The sequence below is a fragment of the Mobula hypostoma genome, chromosome 18, assembly GCF_963921235.1.
Source record: "Mobula hypostoma chromosome 18, sMobHyp1.1, whole genome shotgun sequence".
Taxonomy (NCBI): domain Eukaryota; kingdom Metazoa; phylum Chordata; class Chondrichthyes; order Myliobatiformes; family Myliobatidae; genus Mobula; species Mobula hypostoma.
In genome coordinates, this window is record NC_086114.1 from 42,035,275 (window position 1) to 42,055,752 (window position 20,478).

Consider the following 20,478-nt stretch of genomic DNA (forward strand, 5'->3'; position numbering starts at 1 on the left):
GGAGTGCGATACTAGATCTCCTATTAAGGAATGAGACAGGGCAGGTGACAGAAGTTTGTGTAGGGGAGCAGTTTGCGCATCTGGTGATCATAATATCATTAGTTTCAAAGTAAGTATGCAAACAGCTAGGCCTGGTCCACTGATTGAGATTCTAAGTTGGAGGAAGGTCAATTTTGATTCTATTAGAAAGGATCTGGCAAGTGTGGACTAGGACTGGTTGTTTTCTGGTAAAGATGTACTTGGTAAGTGGGAATCCTTCAAAAGTACACATTTTATGTATTCCTGTCAGAATAAAAGGCAAGGTCAACAGGTTTAGAGAACCTTGGTTCTCGAGAGATATTGAGGCCCTAATTAAGAAAAAGGAGGTGCATATCAGGTATAGGTAGGTAGGAACAAATGAGGTACTTGACAACAGACAATAGGTGCAGGAGTAGGCCATTCAGCCCTTTGAGCCAGCACCACCATTCACTGTGATCATGGTTGATCATCCACAATCAGTACCCCGTTCCTGCCTTCTCCCCGTATCCCTTGACTCCACTATCTTTAAGAGCTCTATCGAACTCTTTCTTAAAGCATCCAGAGAATTGGCCTCCACTACCTTCTGAGGCAGAGCATTCCACAGATCCACAACACTCTGGGTGAAAAAGTTTTTCCTCAACCCCATTCGAAATGGCCTACCCCTTATTCTTAAACTGTGGTCCCTGGTTCTGGACTCCCCCAACATCGGGAACATGTTTCCTGCCTCTAGCGTGTTCAATCCCTTAATAATCTTATATGTTTCAATCAGATTCCCTCTCATCCTTCTAAATTCCAGTGTATACAAGCCCAGTCGCTCCAACCTTTCAACATATAACAGTCCCGCCATCCCTGGAATTAACCTCGTGAACCTACGCTGCACTCCCTCCATAGCAAGAATGTCCTTCCTCAAATTTGGAGACCAAAATTTCACACACTACTCCAGGTGTGATCTCACCTGGGCCCTGTACAACTGCAGAAGGACCTCTTTGCTCCTATACTCAGCTCTCCTTGTTATGAAGGCCAACATGCCATTAGCTTTCTTCGCTGCCTGCTGTACCTGCATGCTTACTTTCAGTGTCTGATGAACAAGGACACCTAGATCTTGTTGTACTTCCCCTTTTCCTAACTTGACACCATTCAGATAGTAATCTGCCTTCCTGTCTTGCCACCAAGAGTATAAGTAGTGGAGTGAGGTACGTAACAAGGAAATCAGGAGGGCTAAAAGAAGGCGTGACACTGCTCTAACAGACAAGGTGAAGGAGAATTCCGAGGATTTCTGCAGATACTCTGTGCCTTGTAAAAGTGTTCAGCTCCCACCCTTTGTTCACATAAATGAGTATTACAACCGGGGATTTTGAATAACTTAACTAAGAATTTTTATTTGTATATCTTGTGCTCTTTTTTTTACAGTAGAGCCCCCCAAAAAACAGGGAAAATTGTAAAGCATGAAAAACTTTAAAAATCACTAACTGAAATGTCAGCAATTCAAAAGTATTCACCCCCCACCCCCGACCTTTTGCTCGGTACTGAGTTGAACCACCTTTTGCAGCTATTAGCCCCAGTAGTCTTTTTGGATAAGTCTCTAATAGCTTTTCACAATGTGTTGGAGCAAGATTTGTCCATTCCTTTTTGGAAAATTGCTTAAGCTGTGCCAGGTGAGTGAGGGAGCGGCAGTGGACAGCAATCTTGAGGTCTTGCCAGAGATATTCAATTGGAATAAAGCCAGGATTCAGCATGGGCCATCAAGGACATCAATTTTCTTCATTTGAAGCTACTTCAGTGTTACATTAGGGTGCTTTGGATCATTGTCCTGCTGCAAGAGGAACTTCTTCCCCAGTTTAGGCTTTCTGGCAGAGACTTGGACATTTTATTCAAGATCTCTCTGTATTTAGCAGCGTTAATCTTCCCGTCAATTCTGACCAGATTTCCCGTCTTTGCTGCTGAAAAGTATCCGCATAGCATGATGCTACCTCCACCATACTTAACAGTAAGAATATTGTTACCTGGCTGATGTGCAATATTAGATTTACGCCACAAATGCCACTTACTGTTGAGGCCAAAAAGTCTTATCCGACCACAAAACCTTATTCAACATCTTTGCAATATCTTCTAAGTGATGTTTTGCATAGCTTTTACAGGCAAGGATATGATTTTTTTTAAGCCAGGGCTTCTTCCTTGTCACTCTTCCATTAAAAACCCTTTATGTGCAAGACCTTGGAGATGTGGACCTAGGCATATGGCAGTGGTTTCGTATTTTTCCACTTTTTTGTGATGCATTGCACTGAGCTCCGAGGTATGTTCAGTGCTTTTGAGATGGTCTCGTACCCTTCCCCAGATTTGTGCTTCTCTATTATTTCCCTGGTTTGCCTTGAATGCGCTTTTGTCTTCATTTTGATTGGGTTGAAAATCTACCATACTGTTGGATTTTAGAGAGAGAGGTGGGGGGAGTTATTTGGACAATCCTCCATTTTTCTACATCAACAATTTGGGTGAGTTGGTAAGATAATGTACAGTATTGCACTCAAGGAAAGGTTGTGCAGTAATTACGAAGGTGAATACATTTTCAGCCTCTCAATTTTGGTTTTTAATTTTTAGTTAATTGTTGACATATTTTGGAATTTCTTTTATTTGACATGCACTATGTTTTGTAGATTAGCTCAAAATATCCTAATTTAAATTTATTAAACGAGACAGTAAAACACGAAAATACTTAAGGGGGCTGAATACTTTTTCAAGGCACTGTCGTAAGAGCAAAAGGGTAGCAGGGAGAAAATTGGTCCTCTGGAAGATCAGAGGTGGTAATCTATACAGGCAGCTGAAAAAGATGGGGGGAGATCTTAAATGAATTTTTTGCATCTCTTTACTCAGGAAGCAGACACAGAGTCTATAGAAGTCAGGCAGTGCAGCGGCAAGGTCATGAACCTTATACAGATTAGAGAGGAGTGGTTTGCTGTTTTGAGGAAAATCCCCAGGGCCTGACAAGATGTTCTCTTGGACCCTGGAGGTTAGTGCAGAAATTGCAGGGGCCTGAGCAGAGGTCCGTAGCCATGGGTGAGGATTGAAGTCTAGCTACTGTTGTTGCTTTGTTTAAGGTAAGAATAAGCCAGGATATTATAGCCCGGTGAGCCTGACATCAGAAGTGGGAAAGTTATTGAAAGGTATTTTGAGGGTCTGGACTCTGGCTTCACAGGTGAAGCCAGAGAGTGGTAGCTTGATTCTCTGGCTGGAGGCCTGTGACTAGTGGCGTGTTGCAGGGATTGGTGCTGGGTTCAGTTGCTGTTTATCATCCAGCTCGTTGATATAGATGATAATGTGGTAAACTGGATCTGCAAATCTGGATGCTGAGGATGTTCTACGAGTCTGTGGTGGCCAGTGCTATCATGTTTGCTGTTGTGTGCTGGGGCAGCAGGCTGAGGGTGGCAGACACCAACAGAATCAACAAACTCATTCGTAAGGCCAGTGATGTTGTGGGGATGGAACTGGACTCTCTGACGGTGGTGTCTGAAAAGAGGATGCTGTCTAAGTTGCATGCCATCTTGGTCAATGTCTCCCATCCTGGTCAATGTCTCCCATCCACTACATAATGTACTGGGTGGGCACAGGAGTACATTCAGCCAGAGACTCATTCCACCGAGATGCAACACAGAGCATCATAGGAAGTCATTCCTGCCTGTGGCCATCAAACTTTACAACTCCTCCCTTGGAGGGTCAGACATCCTGAGCCAACAGGCTGGTCCTGGACTTATTTCATAATTTACATATTACTATTTAACTATTTATGGTTCTATTACTAGTTATTATTTATGGAGCAACTGTAACAAAAAAACAAATTTCCCCTGGGATTAATAAAGTATGACTATGACAAACCAAGATTGGGGGTGTAGTGGACAGCGAGAAAGACTATCAAAGCTTGCAGCACAATGTAGACCCAGCTGGAAAAATGAACTGAAAAATGGGAGACAGAATTTAATGCAGGTAGGTGTGAGGTGTAGCATTTTGGGAGGACAAATCACGGTGAGTGGTAGGCACTAAGAGGTGCAGTGGAACAGAGGGATCTGGGAATACAGATCCATAATTCCTTGAAAGTGGTCATCATCATAGCTTGTCACACCAGACAGCCAGCCACTCTAGTGTTGTTTGGTTGATGTTGAGCAGGTCAGTGTCTCCTAAATCAGGTGAGAGTGGACAGTTGCGTAGTACGTGTTCAATGTTCTGCACCCTTTCGCCACACTTGCAGGATTCGCTGGTCTTTAAACCCCACTTCACCATATTGTCTGCCGTCCTACAAACTCCCGCTCTTGCTCTGTTGAAAGTGCACCACTTCCGTCTGTCAAGCAGTGCCCCGTCTGGTAACATTTCTGTGGGGTCTTACACTGTATTGTTTGGTGGGGTTCAGGCTTCTGTTTGTTGCCAGAGGTTAATCCTGTATGTTTGGGGGGATGTTCCGTGTGGTAGTTCCTCCACTGTAGCAAAGCTTTTCCTCGATTTTAGGCAGTTGGAAACTGGCACATGATGATGTAGTGGGTGCCGTGGATCTGAGTTCTGTTTACCTTTTTCAATTTTGAATTGCGAGAGCCAACTTTCCCTCAGAGTTTTTGGATGTGGGTGGCTAATGAGAGCGTCCTATCCAGTGTTACGCCCAGGTAAATTGGAGTCGGATGGTGTTCGAGCTCCTTCCCACACCAGAAGATCTTGAAAGTGGGATCAGAGGTAGCTAGGGTCACAATGAAAGCTTTTGGCACATTGGCCATCATAAATCAAAGTTTTGAGTACAAGAGTTGGGATGTTATGTTAAAATTGTGTGGAGATGTTGGTGAGGTTTAATTTGGAGAATTGTGTCCAGTTTGGGTCACCTACCTATAGGAAAGATGTAAGTAAGATTGGAAGAGTGCAGAAAAAAATTACAAGGATGTTGCTGGGACCTGATTTGCAGGGAAAGGATGAACAGGTTAGAACTTTATACCCAAGAACTTAGAAGATTGAGGGGAGATTTGGTAAGGTGTACAGAATTATTAGGGGTATAGAAATGGTAAATACAAGCTGGCTCTTTTACTGAGATTGGGTGAGACGACAATGAGAGTTCATGGGTTAAGGGTGAAAGGTGAAATGCTTAAGCGGAGCATAAGGGGTGAACTACTTCACTCAGAAGGTGGTGACAATGTGGTATGAGCTGCCAGCGCAGGTTCGATTTCAATGTTTAAGGTAAATTTAGATAGGAACATGGAACAGGGATATGGAGGGCTATGGTCCGGGTGCAAGTCAATGGGAGTAGGCAGTTTAAATGGTTCGGCATGAACGAGATGGGCCGAAGGACTTGTTTCTGTGCTGTAGTTTAATATGACTTTGTCTGAACTTTACTGCTGATTTCCTTCCTTATTGTCCATCTATAACTACATTGGAGAAGGAGGTGGGCTCTGCTCCCTTGGACCACTGCAGTACCAAGGGAGGGACTCATCCCCTCTTGGGGAGAGTGTTCCAGCATGTAGATGGAGTGAGTGATACATTCCCAGGTCAGTATGGGGTGTGCGCTGTGCCTCTCCTCATTGGGGGAGAAGTTGTAGGTTTGCGAGGTGCTGTTGATGGCTGAAAAGCTGTAGGATTGGGGGGGGGGGGTTGGTGTTTTAAAAAAAAAAAAATAAATATATATATATATATATATATAGCCAGGTTTGATGGTAGCAAGCTACGCTGATGTAGTTTCTTGTGTACATGCTGTTGGGCTGAGCTGTACAGCAAGGAGAAGCAGACTGTGGGTTGATCTGAACACATCCTGTTGCAGGGCTGGTATTGTTGGGGCTTTTCCTTCCTGTCTCAGCATTATTCTGCTTCACTTTCATAGTATCTGGTGGAATCAATTCCTCTTCCTGTTATGGGCTCCTTTCTCTCCATCACACCTTCTGTTATTGGAATTGGTTTATTATTGCAAGGCAAGAGTTCCGCGCCTATACCATCCAGGCTGATCATGTCGACCATAAGTACGTAGAAGTTGCAAGAACAATATTGAATGAAGTGCACCATCAAGAATTCAGTCCCGATGTGCGGCCTTTCATTGATTCTATTGTGGTTATTATTTTATTAAGAATGTCCGTAAGGAAATAAATCTCAGGGTTGTATATGGTGACATATATGTACTTTGAACTTTGAAGAGGTCCATTCGAGAGTGTGATGAACGCGGGATAGATCTATCATTGCACTTAGTGGTATGTGCTTTCAGGCTTTCGTGTCTCACCTGCCTGTCACCTCCCACTGGGTCCGCTCCTCCTTCCCTTTCTCCTACAGTCCACTCTCCTCTCCTGTCGGGTTCCTTCCGCTGCAGCCTTTTATCTTTCCTACCTGCCTGGCTTCACCTAGCTAGTCCTCCTTCCCTCCCCCCTCACCTTCTTCTCCATTCCCTAAAGAAGGTTCTCAGCCCGAAGCATCGACTGTTTACTCTTTTCCATAGACGCTGCCTGACCTGCTGAGTTCCTCTAGCATTTTGTGTGTTGTTTAGTGTTTAATGCCTAACCTGGAGGCCTGTCAGCTGAAGGCAGCACTGGTAGGGCCTGTTCTTGAGCTGTGCTGTTCTACATCAGGATCGGGTTTATTGTCACTGACTTGTGTCATGAAATATGTTGCTTTGCAGTAGCAGTACTGTGCAAGATGTACAGTAAAAGTTCATACATTACACAAATAAATAGAGCTAAAAATGAGATAATGTCAATGGGTTTATGAACCATTCAGAACTTGATGGGGATGCGAGGAATGAGGGGAGAGTTGGGCTTGGTTGTCACATCGAGCAAGGCAAAAGCTCCACAGGTTTCTGTGTAATCAGGTTCTGTGGTCAGGAGTGAGTGGCTCTCCTCTTCTGAAACTAATACAGGTGTGCATTCCTTTATCCGAAATTCTGAAATCCAAAAAGCTCCGAAAACCGAAGTTTTTTCGCCAACAGCTGACGTCACTCAGGTGTGACGTGGCAGCACTAGCAAAGGCCACCAGACGTCTGTCGTGGCTCAGCGCTCGTACTGGTTACACGTGCATTTGCAGTTCACTGTTGACTTTGTGTTTAAGTTCACTGTGAAAATGTCAAAAAGAGCTGCAGATACCCCTATGGGTAGCAATGAGAAAAAGAGAAGGAAGCATCTATCATTATCAATAATGCAGAAAGTGGAGTTATTGCAGAAGCTTGATCGTGGTGTGTCGGTGCGGCATCTTACTGAAGAAAATAGTGTCGGAACTGCCACTGTATATGATTGAAATAAACAGAAAGACAAGTTACTGAAGTTTTATAGTGACAGTGATAGTCAAAATTTATTCCAATAAGTCATTTACCATGTGTTTGATTTGGTTCGTTTGAAGCTGTATATTTTTGTTTTATTGAATGTTTTTGTTGGAAATAAAATTTTTTCTTGTCATTATTCCCTAAACAATACAGTATAACAACTATTTACATAGCACTTACATTGTATTAAGTATTATAAATAATCTAGAGACGATTTAAAGTATACAGGAGGATGTGCGTAGGTTTGGTGCACCGCCGGGTCCTAAAGTCCACCGCACTGAGACAGGTTAAATAAGGGACTTGAGCAAACGTGTTTTCTGGTATCGGGGGTTGGGGGGGGGTCTGAAATCCGAAAAATTCTGAATTCCGAAATGCAACTGGCCCCAAGGATTTCGGATAAGGGATTGTGGACCTGTATATCAGTATGTTCATGGTTGGTCTAAAGTGATAACTTTTGATTTCTTCTAGGATGGAGGATGCCTATAACCTTGGGACACAAGATGTGAGTATGATGTGGTGTTGGGGGATAATTGGATCTGGCCCTGCCTCTGCTCAGCCTGTTGACTGCTGTGTCCTTCCTCCAGGCTGACAGTGACTTTGGGCAGCTGGACCTGAATGTGTTAACTGGCTCGGAGGCTTCCCTTGTCCCCAGTAAGTGCAATGAGGGGCTATGGGTGGAGTAGGGAGCTAATTTAAGAGTGATCGGTGTACTGATGGAGAGTGTGGGAGCGGCTGAGGGATGTCTGGAGTTGTGTGTCCCCTTGAATAGGGGATGCAGGTGAGTATGGCTTTGAGGAAGGTAGTCTCTCAAGGCCTGGGTTGGTTGTTAGATTGTGGGTTGAGTGTGGGAGTTAGAGATTCCCGATGGGGATGCGGAGTTTGGGTGAAGGGGTATCAGTCTGAGATGTAGGGCTGTGTAGGTCTGGCTGAGTCTTGGGAGGGATTTGGGTTGCGGGCTGGGCTTTGCCTCTGGTAGAATGGTGGGCTGTGGTGGGCCTAGGACAGGGGTTTCCAATCTTTTGTGTGCCATTGGCTAATATCATTAAGTGAAGTATCTGTGAACCCCAGTTTGGGAACCCCTGACCTAGGAGAAGCTACGTCCTCTTGGTGCAATTCTGACCAATTCTTGTCTTCCTATCACAGCTGGTGGTCCGTATATTGACATCTGTGAACAGCCAAAGCAGGTAAATCCTACTCCATGAGTGAATAAGAGGATAATTTGTGATGGTAATTGGTCCCAGATGAATTAGCAGACTGTAGAACAGCAGTAGAGTGAGCTGATTGGCAAGAAACAGTGGAGGGAAGGATGTCTTGGGAACTGGAGGGGTGGGGGTGTTCATGGAATTCCCCAGTATTAGTAAATTAATAACTTGGGTGTTGTATATTCTGTATGATGCAACACTTGACAGTGTGTTAGATGTAGTCAGGGTGAAGAAATGGTTGTAGCTTGATGCTACAAAATGCAGCAAGTTAATCTTTAACCAAAAGGACAGGGCGAGGCAACGGTTCTGGAAAAGAGAACAGTGGGTGTATGTGGTGGGGTATGTCACTGAAAGTGGCAGGGCAGGTTAAGGAAATGGTGAACTGAAGAGTGAAAGATCCTGGGCTTTGTAAATGGAGGTGGAGAGCATAAGAGCCAAGTGGGTGCAAGAAGATTTGAGTATGTTCCTAGGACCAGAGAGCATGGGTCATAAGGAGAGTCTGGATAGGCGGACTTAATCCCGAGAGTGTAGGAGACTGAGAGGTGACCTGATAAAGGGCCACAAGTAAAGTGAATGGTCAGTCTTTTTCCCAGGGCAAGGTAGTCCAGAAATAGAGGGCATAGATTTAGTGAGGGTAAAAATTTATAAGAAACCTGAGGGGTAACATTTTCAGAGGATGACAAGTATATGGAATGAGCTAGCAGAGGAAGTGATACAGCTGGATAGATTTATATTTAAACTGCATTTGTACAGATACATGGCTAGGATGGCTAGAGGGATATGGGCCAAATGTGGGGAAGTAGGACTAGCTGAGATGGGCATCCCAATCAGCATGGACCCGTTGGGTCAGAGGGCTTGTTTTTGTGCTGTAGTGCTCTGACTCTAAGTCACAATGACCTTTATAAAACAATGGCTTGGCAACAACTTGGAAGACAGTCCTGCTCAAGGAAATGCAGATCAGAAAATTTGTGAAGGCTTTGAAGAGTGGAATGATTTTGGCAAATCATTTCTGCACAGAGTTAGAGAACCATAGTTGCATGTGTGGACTGGAGGTTAGGTTGTTTTCCTTGGAGTATATTGAATTGACTTTATTTCTTACCTCCTTCACGTACATGAGAAGTAAAACTCTTTGTTACGTCTCTCTCTGTATGTGCAATGTGCAAATTATAGTAAATTGTAATATATAGTATGTACAACAAGATACAAAACAGAACAGAATGAGCTGAATTGATATTATTTGTACTAAAATACTGTGGAAACATTTGTCTTACTTACCATTTATACAGTTCAATTCATTACAGCAGGGAATTGAAGCCATACAAGGGCAATAATAAGGGATTGCAGAATAAAGTGTAACAGCTACAAGTGAAGTGCAGTGCAAGGTCATAGTGAGATCAAGAGTACAAGGGAACCTGATGGGGTTATTTAGAATCGTGAAAGGTTTAAACAGTAGACTGAGAACTGTTCCCATGGATGGGGCAGGTGACAGCCACAAGGGAGAACTTTTAATGCACTGAGTGGCAGAGTATGAAATATCTGGCCAAAGGGGGAGTATTGCAGTTAAATTTAATAATTAATAAATAGGCTACAGAAGGATTTGAACAGATTAGGGGAATGGGCAAGAGAGTGGCAAATGAAATACAATGTTGGAAAATGCATGGTCATGCACTTAAGTAGAATAAATAAATGTGCAGACTATTTCATAAATGGGAAGGAAGTCCAAAAATCTGAGATGCAAGGGGACTTGAGTCCTTGTGCAGAATACCCTAAAAGTTAACTTGTAGGTAGAGTTGGTGGTGAGGAAGGCAAATGCTATGTTAGCATTCATTTCAAGAGGTCTAGAATATAAGAGCAGGGATGTGATGCTGAGGATTTATAAGGCACTGGTAAGCCCTCACCTTGAGTATTGTGTACATTTTTGGACTCCATCTAAGAAAAGATGTGCTGGCATTGGAGAGGGTTCAGAGGAGGTTCACAAGGATGATTCTGGGAATGAAAGGGTTATTGTACGAGTAATGTTTGAAGGCTCTGGGTCTATACTCACTGAAATTTAGAAGGATGGAGGGGGATCTCATTAAAATCTTTCAAATGTCGAAAGGCCTGGACTGTAGATGTGGAAAGGATATTTCCCATGGTGGGGGAGTCTAGGACAAGGGGGCACAGCCTCAGGATAGAGGGGTGTCCATTTAAACAGAGATGTGGAAAAATTTCTTTAGCCAGAGGATGGTGAATTTGTGGAATTTGTTATCACAGGCAGCTGTGGAGGCCAGGTCGTTTGGTGTATTTAAGGCAGAGCTTGATAGGTTCTTGATTGGCCACAGTATCAAAAGTTACGGGGAGAAGGCCATGGAGTGGGGCTGAGGAGGGGAGAAAAGGATCAGCCATGATTGAATGGGAGAGTAGACTTGATGGGCCAAATGGCCTAATTCTGCTTCTGTGTCTTGTGGTCTATTGTCTAAAAGCTGGCTCAAAGAATAAGGTGAAGGCAGCACCTTCTGGGGTACAGACTGGAAGAGAGGCGTGGTCTTCATGGAACAAAAATCACCATTGACAGCTGTCTGTGCTGGCATTTCACTCACTAGTCCTGCAGAGATGGTCAATATCTCCTGATCTCCACTCAGCACCAAGATTGAATCAGATTGCTGGGGCCCCAATAACTAAGAATGGGAGTTCAGTGTACCTTTCCTCCTACCAACTACTGTCAGCCACCATCTGAGTGACAGATTGCAGAGATGCCCACCAAGACTTGCACAGATGATCACCCTATCTGCTGGAGAAATGTAGCATGTCAAGCAGCATCTTTTGGAGGAAAGGAATCGTCAACGTTTCATGTCAAAACCCTGTAAGAGTCGAAAATTCCTTTCTTCCTTCTGATGCTTTTCAACCCACTGAGTTCCTCGAGTAGATTGTGTGTTGCTTCAGATTCCAGCTTCTGCAGTCTCTAGTGTTTCCACTGCTGGACTGGCTGCTGCAATACCTGCATCAAGAGCCGTTGGACCAACGCTGAAGCTCTCGAGCATTGGACAAAGGCAGCAGCTTGGATACAACGTGTCTACAGCCAGCAGCTGTGATGTGTCCTCAGTTTCTGGGCATTCCCAAAGTCTGACATAATTGGGCCATGCAGAAGGGCAATTGGGTTCTCTACTGAAAAGAATGAGGGTAGCTAAGAGTTAATTAACACAAGCAGTGAATTGGAAGCTCCACCGAAGGAAGAGTGGGAAAAACTGCTCCATCAGCACATGAAGGTCAAGGACCCACAAAAAACCCCTGGGCTGTTGAACAGATTGTGGATGGGGAGAGTAGAGGAGGTCCACATCCTGTAGAATGGAGACCAAGTAATCAATTGCAGAGAAACTGTCTTGCAACTTGGCCTCTGAGCAAATATAAATGCAAGCATCATCCACATCTCCTGAGATTCTGGAAGCCTTGGATCTGGACAGTGCTTGTTCTATGATAAATCATTTCACATAAGTTCTCAAGGCTGGGTTTGTTTTAGATACAGTTGGCTGCATTGGCAGGTCACGTTGATCATCTAGCTGATCACCGTCTTCTGGATTCAACTCCTTTCCAAGCCCTGTTGCTGGAGAAGATTACCAAACAGACAGGAACAAAACTGCAAAGATGTGAAAGGCATAGATAAAGTAGACAGCTAGCATCTTTTTCCTAGGATTAAAATATCTAATACAAAAGGGCATACGTTTAAAGTGAGAGGGGGTAAGTTCAAAGGGAGTATTGGGTGCCTGGAATGCACTGTCAGGAGTGGTGTTGGAGGCAGATACAACAGAGGTGTTTCAGGTGATCTTGTGCACATGAATATGAAGGGAATGAATGGATATGGACATTGTGAATGCGGAAGGAATAAACTTAGATAAGCATTTAATTGCTACTTCAGTTAGTTCAGCACAACTTTATGTTCCTGCTCAATGCCATGGGTGCTGAAAAGTGAAACACGTCCTCTAACTCCTGGGATTTCCTAGCTCATTATCGCTCAAAATGGGGAAGTGCTTGGGGGTGGTATTGAAAGATGAAGCCCCATATGTGGCAGAAGCAGAGCATCCTACGTATAAAACTACCCACTGCCCTCCTGACAACTTTCTACCACTCGAAACTGAGGCTGATTGGAAGCAAGTTGCTCACTAAAGAAGATTCTAAGTCCTAGAACTGAACCAAACTCAGGCTTGGTCCTAACCAACAGCTTAAAGCAAATTACCATAACTCAGGAGTTCCCAACCTTGGGTCTACAGACCCATTGCTTAATGGTAGTGGTCCATGGCATGAAAAAGGTTGGGAGCCCCTATCTGTGTACTTTTACTTAGGTCATTTAAAGATTCATCCTACTGCCCTGTGTATCTGGACTCTCTGTCTCTCTATTTTGTACCCTTGCACAGCACTGCCTCAGATTTCCCATTGCATTATGTTACTTTGTGCCCCTTTGTTAAGATCAGTCTGCTCCATGTCTGTCAATCTGTTTGTATCTCTGCCCCATCTATCGTGGTCCATAACATTAGTGTGTCCTTGCAGAGAGGATTCCGGTTCCGCTATGGGTGTGAGGGCCCTTCACACGGGGGCCTACCTGGAGCTTCCAGTGAAAAAAACCGCAAGACATACCCAAGTGTCAAGGTGAGTGAATGCGAGAGCAAAGTTTGACAGAGGGCAAATGTCACAGAGCGAGTACTAATTGATTTGGTTGAATTGTTCTCCAGATCTGTAATTACACGGGTAACGCAAAGGTTGTAGTGCAGCTGGTGACGGCCAAAGACCCACCCAGACTGCATGCACACAGCCTGGTTGGGAAACAATGCACCGATGACGGTGTTTGCATTGTACAAGTTGGACCAAAGGACATGACAGCACAGTGAGTTCACAATTCTTGCATTTTGCCTTGATTCGTGGCATAATTCCCATGCACAGACCCCATGTTGTAGGAGCTCTCCTGCACCCACCAATCCGGCGTGATGGAGAAAGGGATTTGCATGGTTCCAAATTCAGAGTGACCCAGAGCACACCAGTCCCTGGGTCAAGAGTAGTCTCTGTTGTGGGAAATGTGACAGCCAAAAAGCATAGAGCAAGTTTCCATAAAGCGCAATTTTGCAATCACCAGCAAATCTCTTGAGTGCTTTTGCTGGGGGGTCAGTGTTGGGAACAAGAGTAAGCAAATCATTTGAGCCTGTTTCCCTGGTAGAAGCTGGTCAGAGAAAAATACCAAACTAATACAACTGTGTTTCTGTTCACCAGGTTTACTAACCTGGGCATTCTACATGTCACAAAGAAGAATGTTCCAGAGGTGTTGCTGGACAGGATATTTAATGAGAGATACCACAAGAATCCCTTGAGTCCGAATTTTATTAGCAAGTCTTTGCTATCAGGTGAGATCTTTGGGTGTCTGGTATAGAAGTATACGCAGATTTCAGTTTGCACTGTCTCTCCTGTCTGGAGAAATGCCTTGCTTGGCGGTATACATGTATGTAGTTACAGCGGTGCTAAATGTTTGTGAACTGCAAGTCCCAAAATTAGATAAAGAGGACCCAATTAAATAAATAACACAAAAAACATTTACTTTTTGAGAAAAATTATCCAATATTATATGTACTTGTTGGAAAAGGTAAGTAAACATTTGCTTTCAGTAACTGGCGTGATCCTCTTGATCAGCAATAACTTCAACTGAACATTTCTGGTAACTGTTGATCAGTCCTGCATATTGGTTTGGAGGAATTTTAGGCCATTCCTCCTTGCAAAACTGCTTCAACTCTGGGATGTAGGTCAGCTTCCTTGCATGAACTGCTTGCTTCAGATCTTTCCACAACATTTCTATAGGACTTTGACTCAGCCATTCCAAAACACAAATTTTCTTTTTTTTTAAACCATTCTGTTGATTATTATTGTCTTGTTGCATTATCCAACTTCTATTAAGCTTCAAGTGACAGGCTGCTACCCTGGCATCCTCCTGTAAAATGTCTGATACAATTTTGAATTCATTGTTCTTGCAACGATTGCAAGCTGCCCAGGCCCTGAGGCAGCAAAGCAGCCCCAAACCAAGATGCTTCTTCCACCATGCTTCACAGTTGGGTTGAGGTTTTGGTGTTGGTGTGCAGTGCCCTTTTTCCTCCAAACATAGCAATGTGCATTTCTGCCAGAAAGTTCCACTTTTGCCTCATCTGTCCACAGAACATTGTCCCAGAACCGTTGTGGAACATCTAGGTGGTCTTAAAAACTTGAGACGTGCAGCAATTTTTTTTGGGGGGGAGAGCAGTGGTTTCCTCTGTGGTGTCCTTCCATGAACACCATTCCTGTTCAGCGTTTTTCTCATAGTAGAGATGTGAACAGAGACTTTAGCAAGTTCTAGAGATTTCTGCAAGTCTTTTGCTGTTACCCTTGGGTTCTTTTACACCTCCTTCAGCATTGCATGATGTGTGCTTGGTGTGATCTTCGCAGAATGGCCACTCCTGTGAACTGATGAGCACTCAGGTCTTTAGAAATGCTTTTATTGCTTCATGCACCTCTACAATTCTTCTTCTAAAGTCCTCTGAAAGTTGTTTTGATTGAGGCGTGGTACATATAAACAGATTTTTCTTCAGAAGAGCAGGCTCTGTCAGTAACTTAACTTTGTGTCTTTTTTATAGGGCAGGGCATCTCTACAACGCACACCTCCAATTTTAACTCATTGATTGAAACACCTGACTCCCTATAGCTTTTGTAGAAGGTGTTATCCCAAAGGTTCATATTTTTTCCAACAAATATGTGTAATATTTTAGACTTGCGTGAAGATCTAATCACATTTTGGGTTATATGCAGAAATAGAGCAAATTCTACAGGGTTCACAAACTTTCTAGCACTTAACAATAAACCTGACTTGACTTTATTGAGGGTTTACTTTTATTTGAGAATTTTTTTTTGGGTAAGAAGGAGTTAGTGCCGGCAGTGGGGGTTGCATCCAGTGGCAGCGTTCTGCAAACCAGGACCTACAGTCCTGTGGGCATTGAGATGCGAGGAAATAGGTTAGAACAGTGCAAAGTTATAAATACTGTAAATTCTTCTGAATTTGGACACAAGGTTATTATTAGGGCAGGGTGAGCATAGCTGAGGATCTGAGTCAGGAATGGCTTCCAAATCAGTTGCATCACAGTCCCAGTGCATTCTACAGACACAGTCCGTGATGGCTTTTATTCTGGAATGGAGCAAATTGTTTATCAAATGTGTTCATCCTGATCAATCAACCTTTAATCTATTCTGTTCGTTCACCGGCCAGTCCAATACTGGTTCCTGTAAAGCCCTAGTAATTAGCATGAAGTTGAGAAGTTGTGAGTGTGAGAATCCATTTTTTTTTTATTGTGGATGAAGCCCCTTGAGCCACACCACCCAGCAGTCCCTCAATTTAATCCTAGCCTAATCATGGAACAACTTTACAATGACCAATTAACCTACTAACCAGTACTACTTTGGACTGTGGGAGGAAACCAGAGCACCCGGAGCAAACCCATGCAGTAACAGGGAGAATGTACAAACTCCTTACGGGCTCTGGCGGGAGTTGAATCCACACCCCTGCTACTGTTTAGCATTGTGCTAACCGCACACTACCTTTTTTTTTGGTCCTTGATCAAGTTCTACAGGAAAGATCTGTGAAGTTGAGGGTCCTTTGCAACAGAAATCTGAAGTTGTCAGTCAAGAAGTCAAATGGGTAGAAAACTAAGCCAAGGTCAGCCCAGCTGAATTATAAATACATGGGACACTTGGGGTACATGCGGCAAATAACAAAGTGGGCGTTGGTAGCCTGTATTTATTGCCTTGCAAAAACCATTGGAATTATCTGTTTGGCCATTCAGAAATGAAGCCTGTGGTTTCCCAATCTTATGCAGAACTACCCAGATGTAATATTTCATTTTGTTTGGGAGCACTGTGAAGTTTACTTCCTGGTTGGGTGATTAGTACATGATTTTTTTCTCGTTCCTGGCTTACTGAGGGTTCACCGAGCATACGGTGAGGATTGATCTGTGTACATCAGTAATCAATACTGACTCTCTCTCAACCAATGTTCACAGCACAAGAGCTCCAGCACCTCAGACAAGAGTCCGAACAATTGGCCAAGGAAATGGACCTGAGTGTTGTGAGGCTACAGTTCACAGCCTACCTCCCTGACGGAGAGGGCATGTACACATTGCCCCTCGAACCGGTTATCTCCAATCCCATCTTCGACAGCAGTAAGTATTGGAACGTGAAGCAGTAGAAGTGTGGATGGGACCAGAGGTGCAGCAACAGATCCTTGCAGGCTGCTCTGACTATGTTTAAGAAATATCTGTGCAACTACTTAATCACCAACTTGAGGCTGGCCTCAGACCAGGTGCTGGTAGGTGAAATTAGTCTGGTTGAGTACTTGACTGTTGGCATGGACATGATGTATTGAAGAGTCTATTTCTGTGCTTTATGACTCTGTCCCTGTTGAAGGGACAAATTGACAAACAATCACACAAAGATGGAACAAAAAAAATGCATTTGTTTATCATCTTTGAGGTAATAAAAAAAAAATCCCACAGTTACTGTGTGCTCATCCTTCGGTTGTGAGGCACAGGATCAGGGAATTTGTTCTTAATCCCTTGCCATAGTTCAGTCAGAAATTTGCACCACAGTTAATGTCAAAGATGAAGACATGACAATGGGCCACGGTAGTGCTGTAAATGCGGTGGAGGCGCTGAACTGGTCCAGGCAAGGTCACAGAGCACTTACGGGTGTGAATTCACTAGTGGGCCAGTTAGAGCTGACATGTAGGTGAAGCTTCAGTGAAATAACGCATTCAAAAGAGTGAGGCACAAAGGACTGCTGGTGCTGGAATCTGCAGCAACAAGCAATCTGCTGGAGGAACATAGTCAAGCAGCCTCTGTGTGGGGGGGGGAGGAATTGTTAATGTTTTGTGTGTCTAAGCTGAGTGGAGAGGGGAGATTGTCATTATAAGCAGAAGAGGGGGAAGGGTGAATCAGCAGCCTGAGGTGATTGGTCGACTGAGAAGGAGTGGAGAGTGATGGGCAGATAGAGCTCAGTGGGGGAAGGGGGGAGGTGGAGTTGGGAGAATTGCAGGCCCCCCCCACTGGAGACTTGCCATCAATGGAGGAAGGAGAGCTGCTGAAGGGTGATTGGCAAGGACACAAAAGCTACCAGTGCTGATGTGTAAAAGTGGTGAGAATAGGAACCATCTGGGGAGGGTTGAGGGCCAGATGGAACCAAAATCAAATGGGCACAGGTGGGAGAGAGATCTTGAGGGTTGAAGTAGGCAGCCTGTCCAGGTGAGGCAGAGATTTTCATGCACCTCCTGCAACCTTCATCTGGTGCTCTCGGCATGGCCTCCGCATCAGAGAGATCAAGCGCAGACTGTATGACCGTTTTGCAGATCACCTGTGCTCTGTCTGCTGTGGCCTTGTGCAATTCCTCTTCCCACGCCGATTTGTCCATCCTCTGCGACCAAGGTGAGAGAGGAACAGAGCCTCGTGTTTGCCCTGGGTGATCTACAAGCCAATGGCATGAGCGTTGTCTTCCAATATTGGGTCTCTTTCATGCTCCTGCCAATCCCCCATTTTTGCCTCTGTCACCTGTCTTTGTAATCCAACACCAACTACACATTACACCTTGCAGCTCATCCTATCCACCAGATACTGTTTCCATCTGTCACTTGGCTCCTACAGCACAGTGTTTGTTGCTTCATTCAAGAGTTTTATATCCAGGTTAGAGAATATGAATTCCTTTTAGAATAAAGCTGTAGGTAAGGAATGTAAGAGCATAAGAAATAGGAGCAGGAGTCGGCCATCTGGCCCATCGAGCCTGCTCCGCCATTCAATAAGATCATGGCTGATCTGACCATAGACCCATCTCCACCTACCTGCCTTTTCCCCATAACCCTTAATTCCCCGACTATGCAAAAGTCAACCCAACCTTGTCTTGCGTGTATCTGCTGAGGTAGCCTTCACTGCTTCATTGGGCAGAGAATTCCACAGATTCACCTCTCTCTGGGGAAAAGCAGTTCCTCATCACCATCCTAAATCTACTTCCCTGAGCCGTGAGGCTCTATCCCCTAGTTCTAGTCTCACCTACCAGCGGAAACAACTTTCCTGCCTCTATCTTGTTCTATCCCTTTCATAATTTTATATGTAGCAGATGAGCAGACAGTGAATTTCATGCATTGCTGCTGAAGGGGAGGACTCCATTTTGGTAAAGAGTTTGAACACGAGCCAACAGAGTTTCATGTGTTTGAGCTCTGTCCTGGACAAGGATCTAAGTTGGTGTGGGACGGCTGTTACTGATTGATACTAGGATTAACAAACTTGAGGTAAAATTTGTCATTGCCTCTTCAGAAGGCAACGGTCATGACTCACTGAAAATTCCCACTGCTGCTCTTGGGTTTTTCAGTTGACATTTGTACCTAGTATTGGAATTGGTCAGACTATTAGTCAGTGGGAGAAACCAAGGCCAGTGAGATGGTGGCTGAGCTAGAAAATAATTTATCTACAACCACCGTCCTACGTCCTCATCCAACTGATGTTTGGTAAAGAATGGGATCAGAATGATTATTGCTGCAATGTTACCAACCTGAGCAAATTCCTTATTGTAGAAATGTTGTGGATTTATTTAGAATTCCCTGGGATCCTAACATGCCGATGTTGGGTTAACTGAATGGTGAGGGTAGCAGACAGGGATGGTGATGGTTTGCTGAAGCCGCAAGGTGTAAGCAGGATTCCTAAAACTTAATTCAACAAGATAGGAAACCGGTTGCAGATGCTGGTCCACACCACAGCTTTGCTGTTGGTGCAAGTAAGACCACGACACCAGACCGTCAGACTGCCCCACCATTCAAGATGACCATGGCTGATCTATGCTGGCCTCAACTCCCCTCCTCTGGACATTTTATTCTGCTCCCAACACCAGGGTCTGGTACTGCAGAGGTCAGTTTTACTGTCCGGTCACTGTGGGACGTGGGTATATATTTGGGTATCTGCCTACTTGATCCCTGTAGTATTACAGAGTTCCTGGGCATGATGCAGTATGTTCTTCAGACAGGCTGTGAGACTGAGGAACAAGAAAAAGTGGCTTCACTGAGGCAAAATGAAGTGGGGTTTGTGGTGGTACGTCAGACAAGGAATGGTTGACTGCAGAGCCAACCTACTAGTGAGCACCTTCGAGGCCATTTCAAGCCATGATGAGGACAGAGGACTGTAACTGGTTGAAATAAGTAAATGTATTAAGATTGTTACAAAAAGAAGTGCAAGTAGCACATCGGGATATTTCTTCCATTAATCAGGATCAGTACTGAACTTTTACTCCACCTCCGAATCTACCCCTAGATTCACTCAATAATGGGAAATCTATTGATGCTTGCTTTGAAAGGACACAGTGGCTGAGTGTTTCCAACCATGAGATCAAGTTATAAAATATTCACCACCTTTATCTTGTCTGAGTCCAAAACTAACTACTGCTTATGCAGATGTTGTGCCCTCAGGCCCCAGACCCCTCAGCTGGGTAGATGTTCCTGCCTGAGTCCAGCCTGTCGAGTCATGCAAAAAAAAACTCCACAAAATCTAAGTTTCAGTGAGATCTCCTTTCATTATGAAAAATAGTTTGATCAAAATCTTCAATGGCAAACCACATCCCCATTTCCAATGTAACTAATCTTTAACATGCTCCTTGTATAGAATATACACCACCTTCAGGTAAAGAGACCAGCTGTTCTCTTATAGAATTGTACAGCACAGAAGCAGGCTCTTCAGCCCACAATGTCCATGCTATCCTTTGTACCCATCCACACTGATCTCATTTACCTTCATTAGGTTCATAGTCTTTGATGCTTTGGTAATTCAAGTCTTTGTCTAGAAGTTTGAATGTTGTGAAAGTCTCTGCCTCTACCACCTCTCTAGAAAAAGAGAGAGAGAGCTTCAATCTTTCATTTGATGATTATCCTTAAACTGATTTCTCTATTTGATTTTAGACTTTTTTTTTTGTCATAGCTGGGGGTAAGTGCTCCAA

At 44.1% G+C, this 20,478-nt stretch overlaps 1 protein-coding gene across 1 annotated transcript in view; it reads left to right on the plus strand.

Annotated features, from left to right (window-relative positions):
* nfkb2 (nuclear factor of kappa light polypeptide gene enhancer in B-cells 2 (p49/p100)) overlaps nucleotides 1–20,478 on the plus strand; it is a 75,691-nt gene that overhangs the window by 13,436 nt on the left and 41,777 nt on the right. The window contains exons 2-8 of the mRNA XM_063070800.1: nucleotides 7,745–7,778; nucleotides 7,861–7,927; nucleotides 8,420–8,460; nucleotides 13,000–13,098; nucleotides 13,182–13,333; nucleotides 13,714–13,844; nucleotides 16,515–16,673. Of these exons, the coding sequence (XP_062926870.1) occupies nucleotides 7,746–7,778; nucleotides 7,861–7,927; nucleotides 8,420–8,460; nucleotides 13,000–13,098; nucleotides 13,182–13,333; nucleotides 13,714–13,844; nucleotides 16,515–16,673 (682 nt within the window). The 5' untranslated portion in view covers nucleotide 7,745. The remainder of the gene's footprint in view (nucleotides 1–7,744; nucleotides 7,779–7,860; nucleotides 7,928–8,419; nucleotides 8,461–12,999; nucleotides 13,099–13,181; nucleotides 13,334–13,713; nucleotides 13,845–16,514; nucleotides 16,674–20,478) is intronic.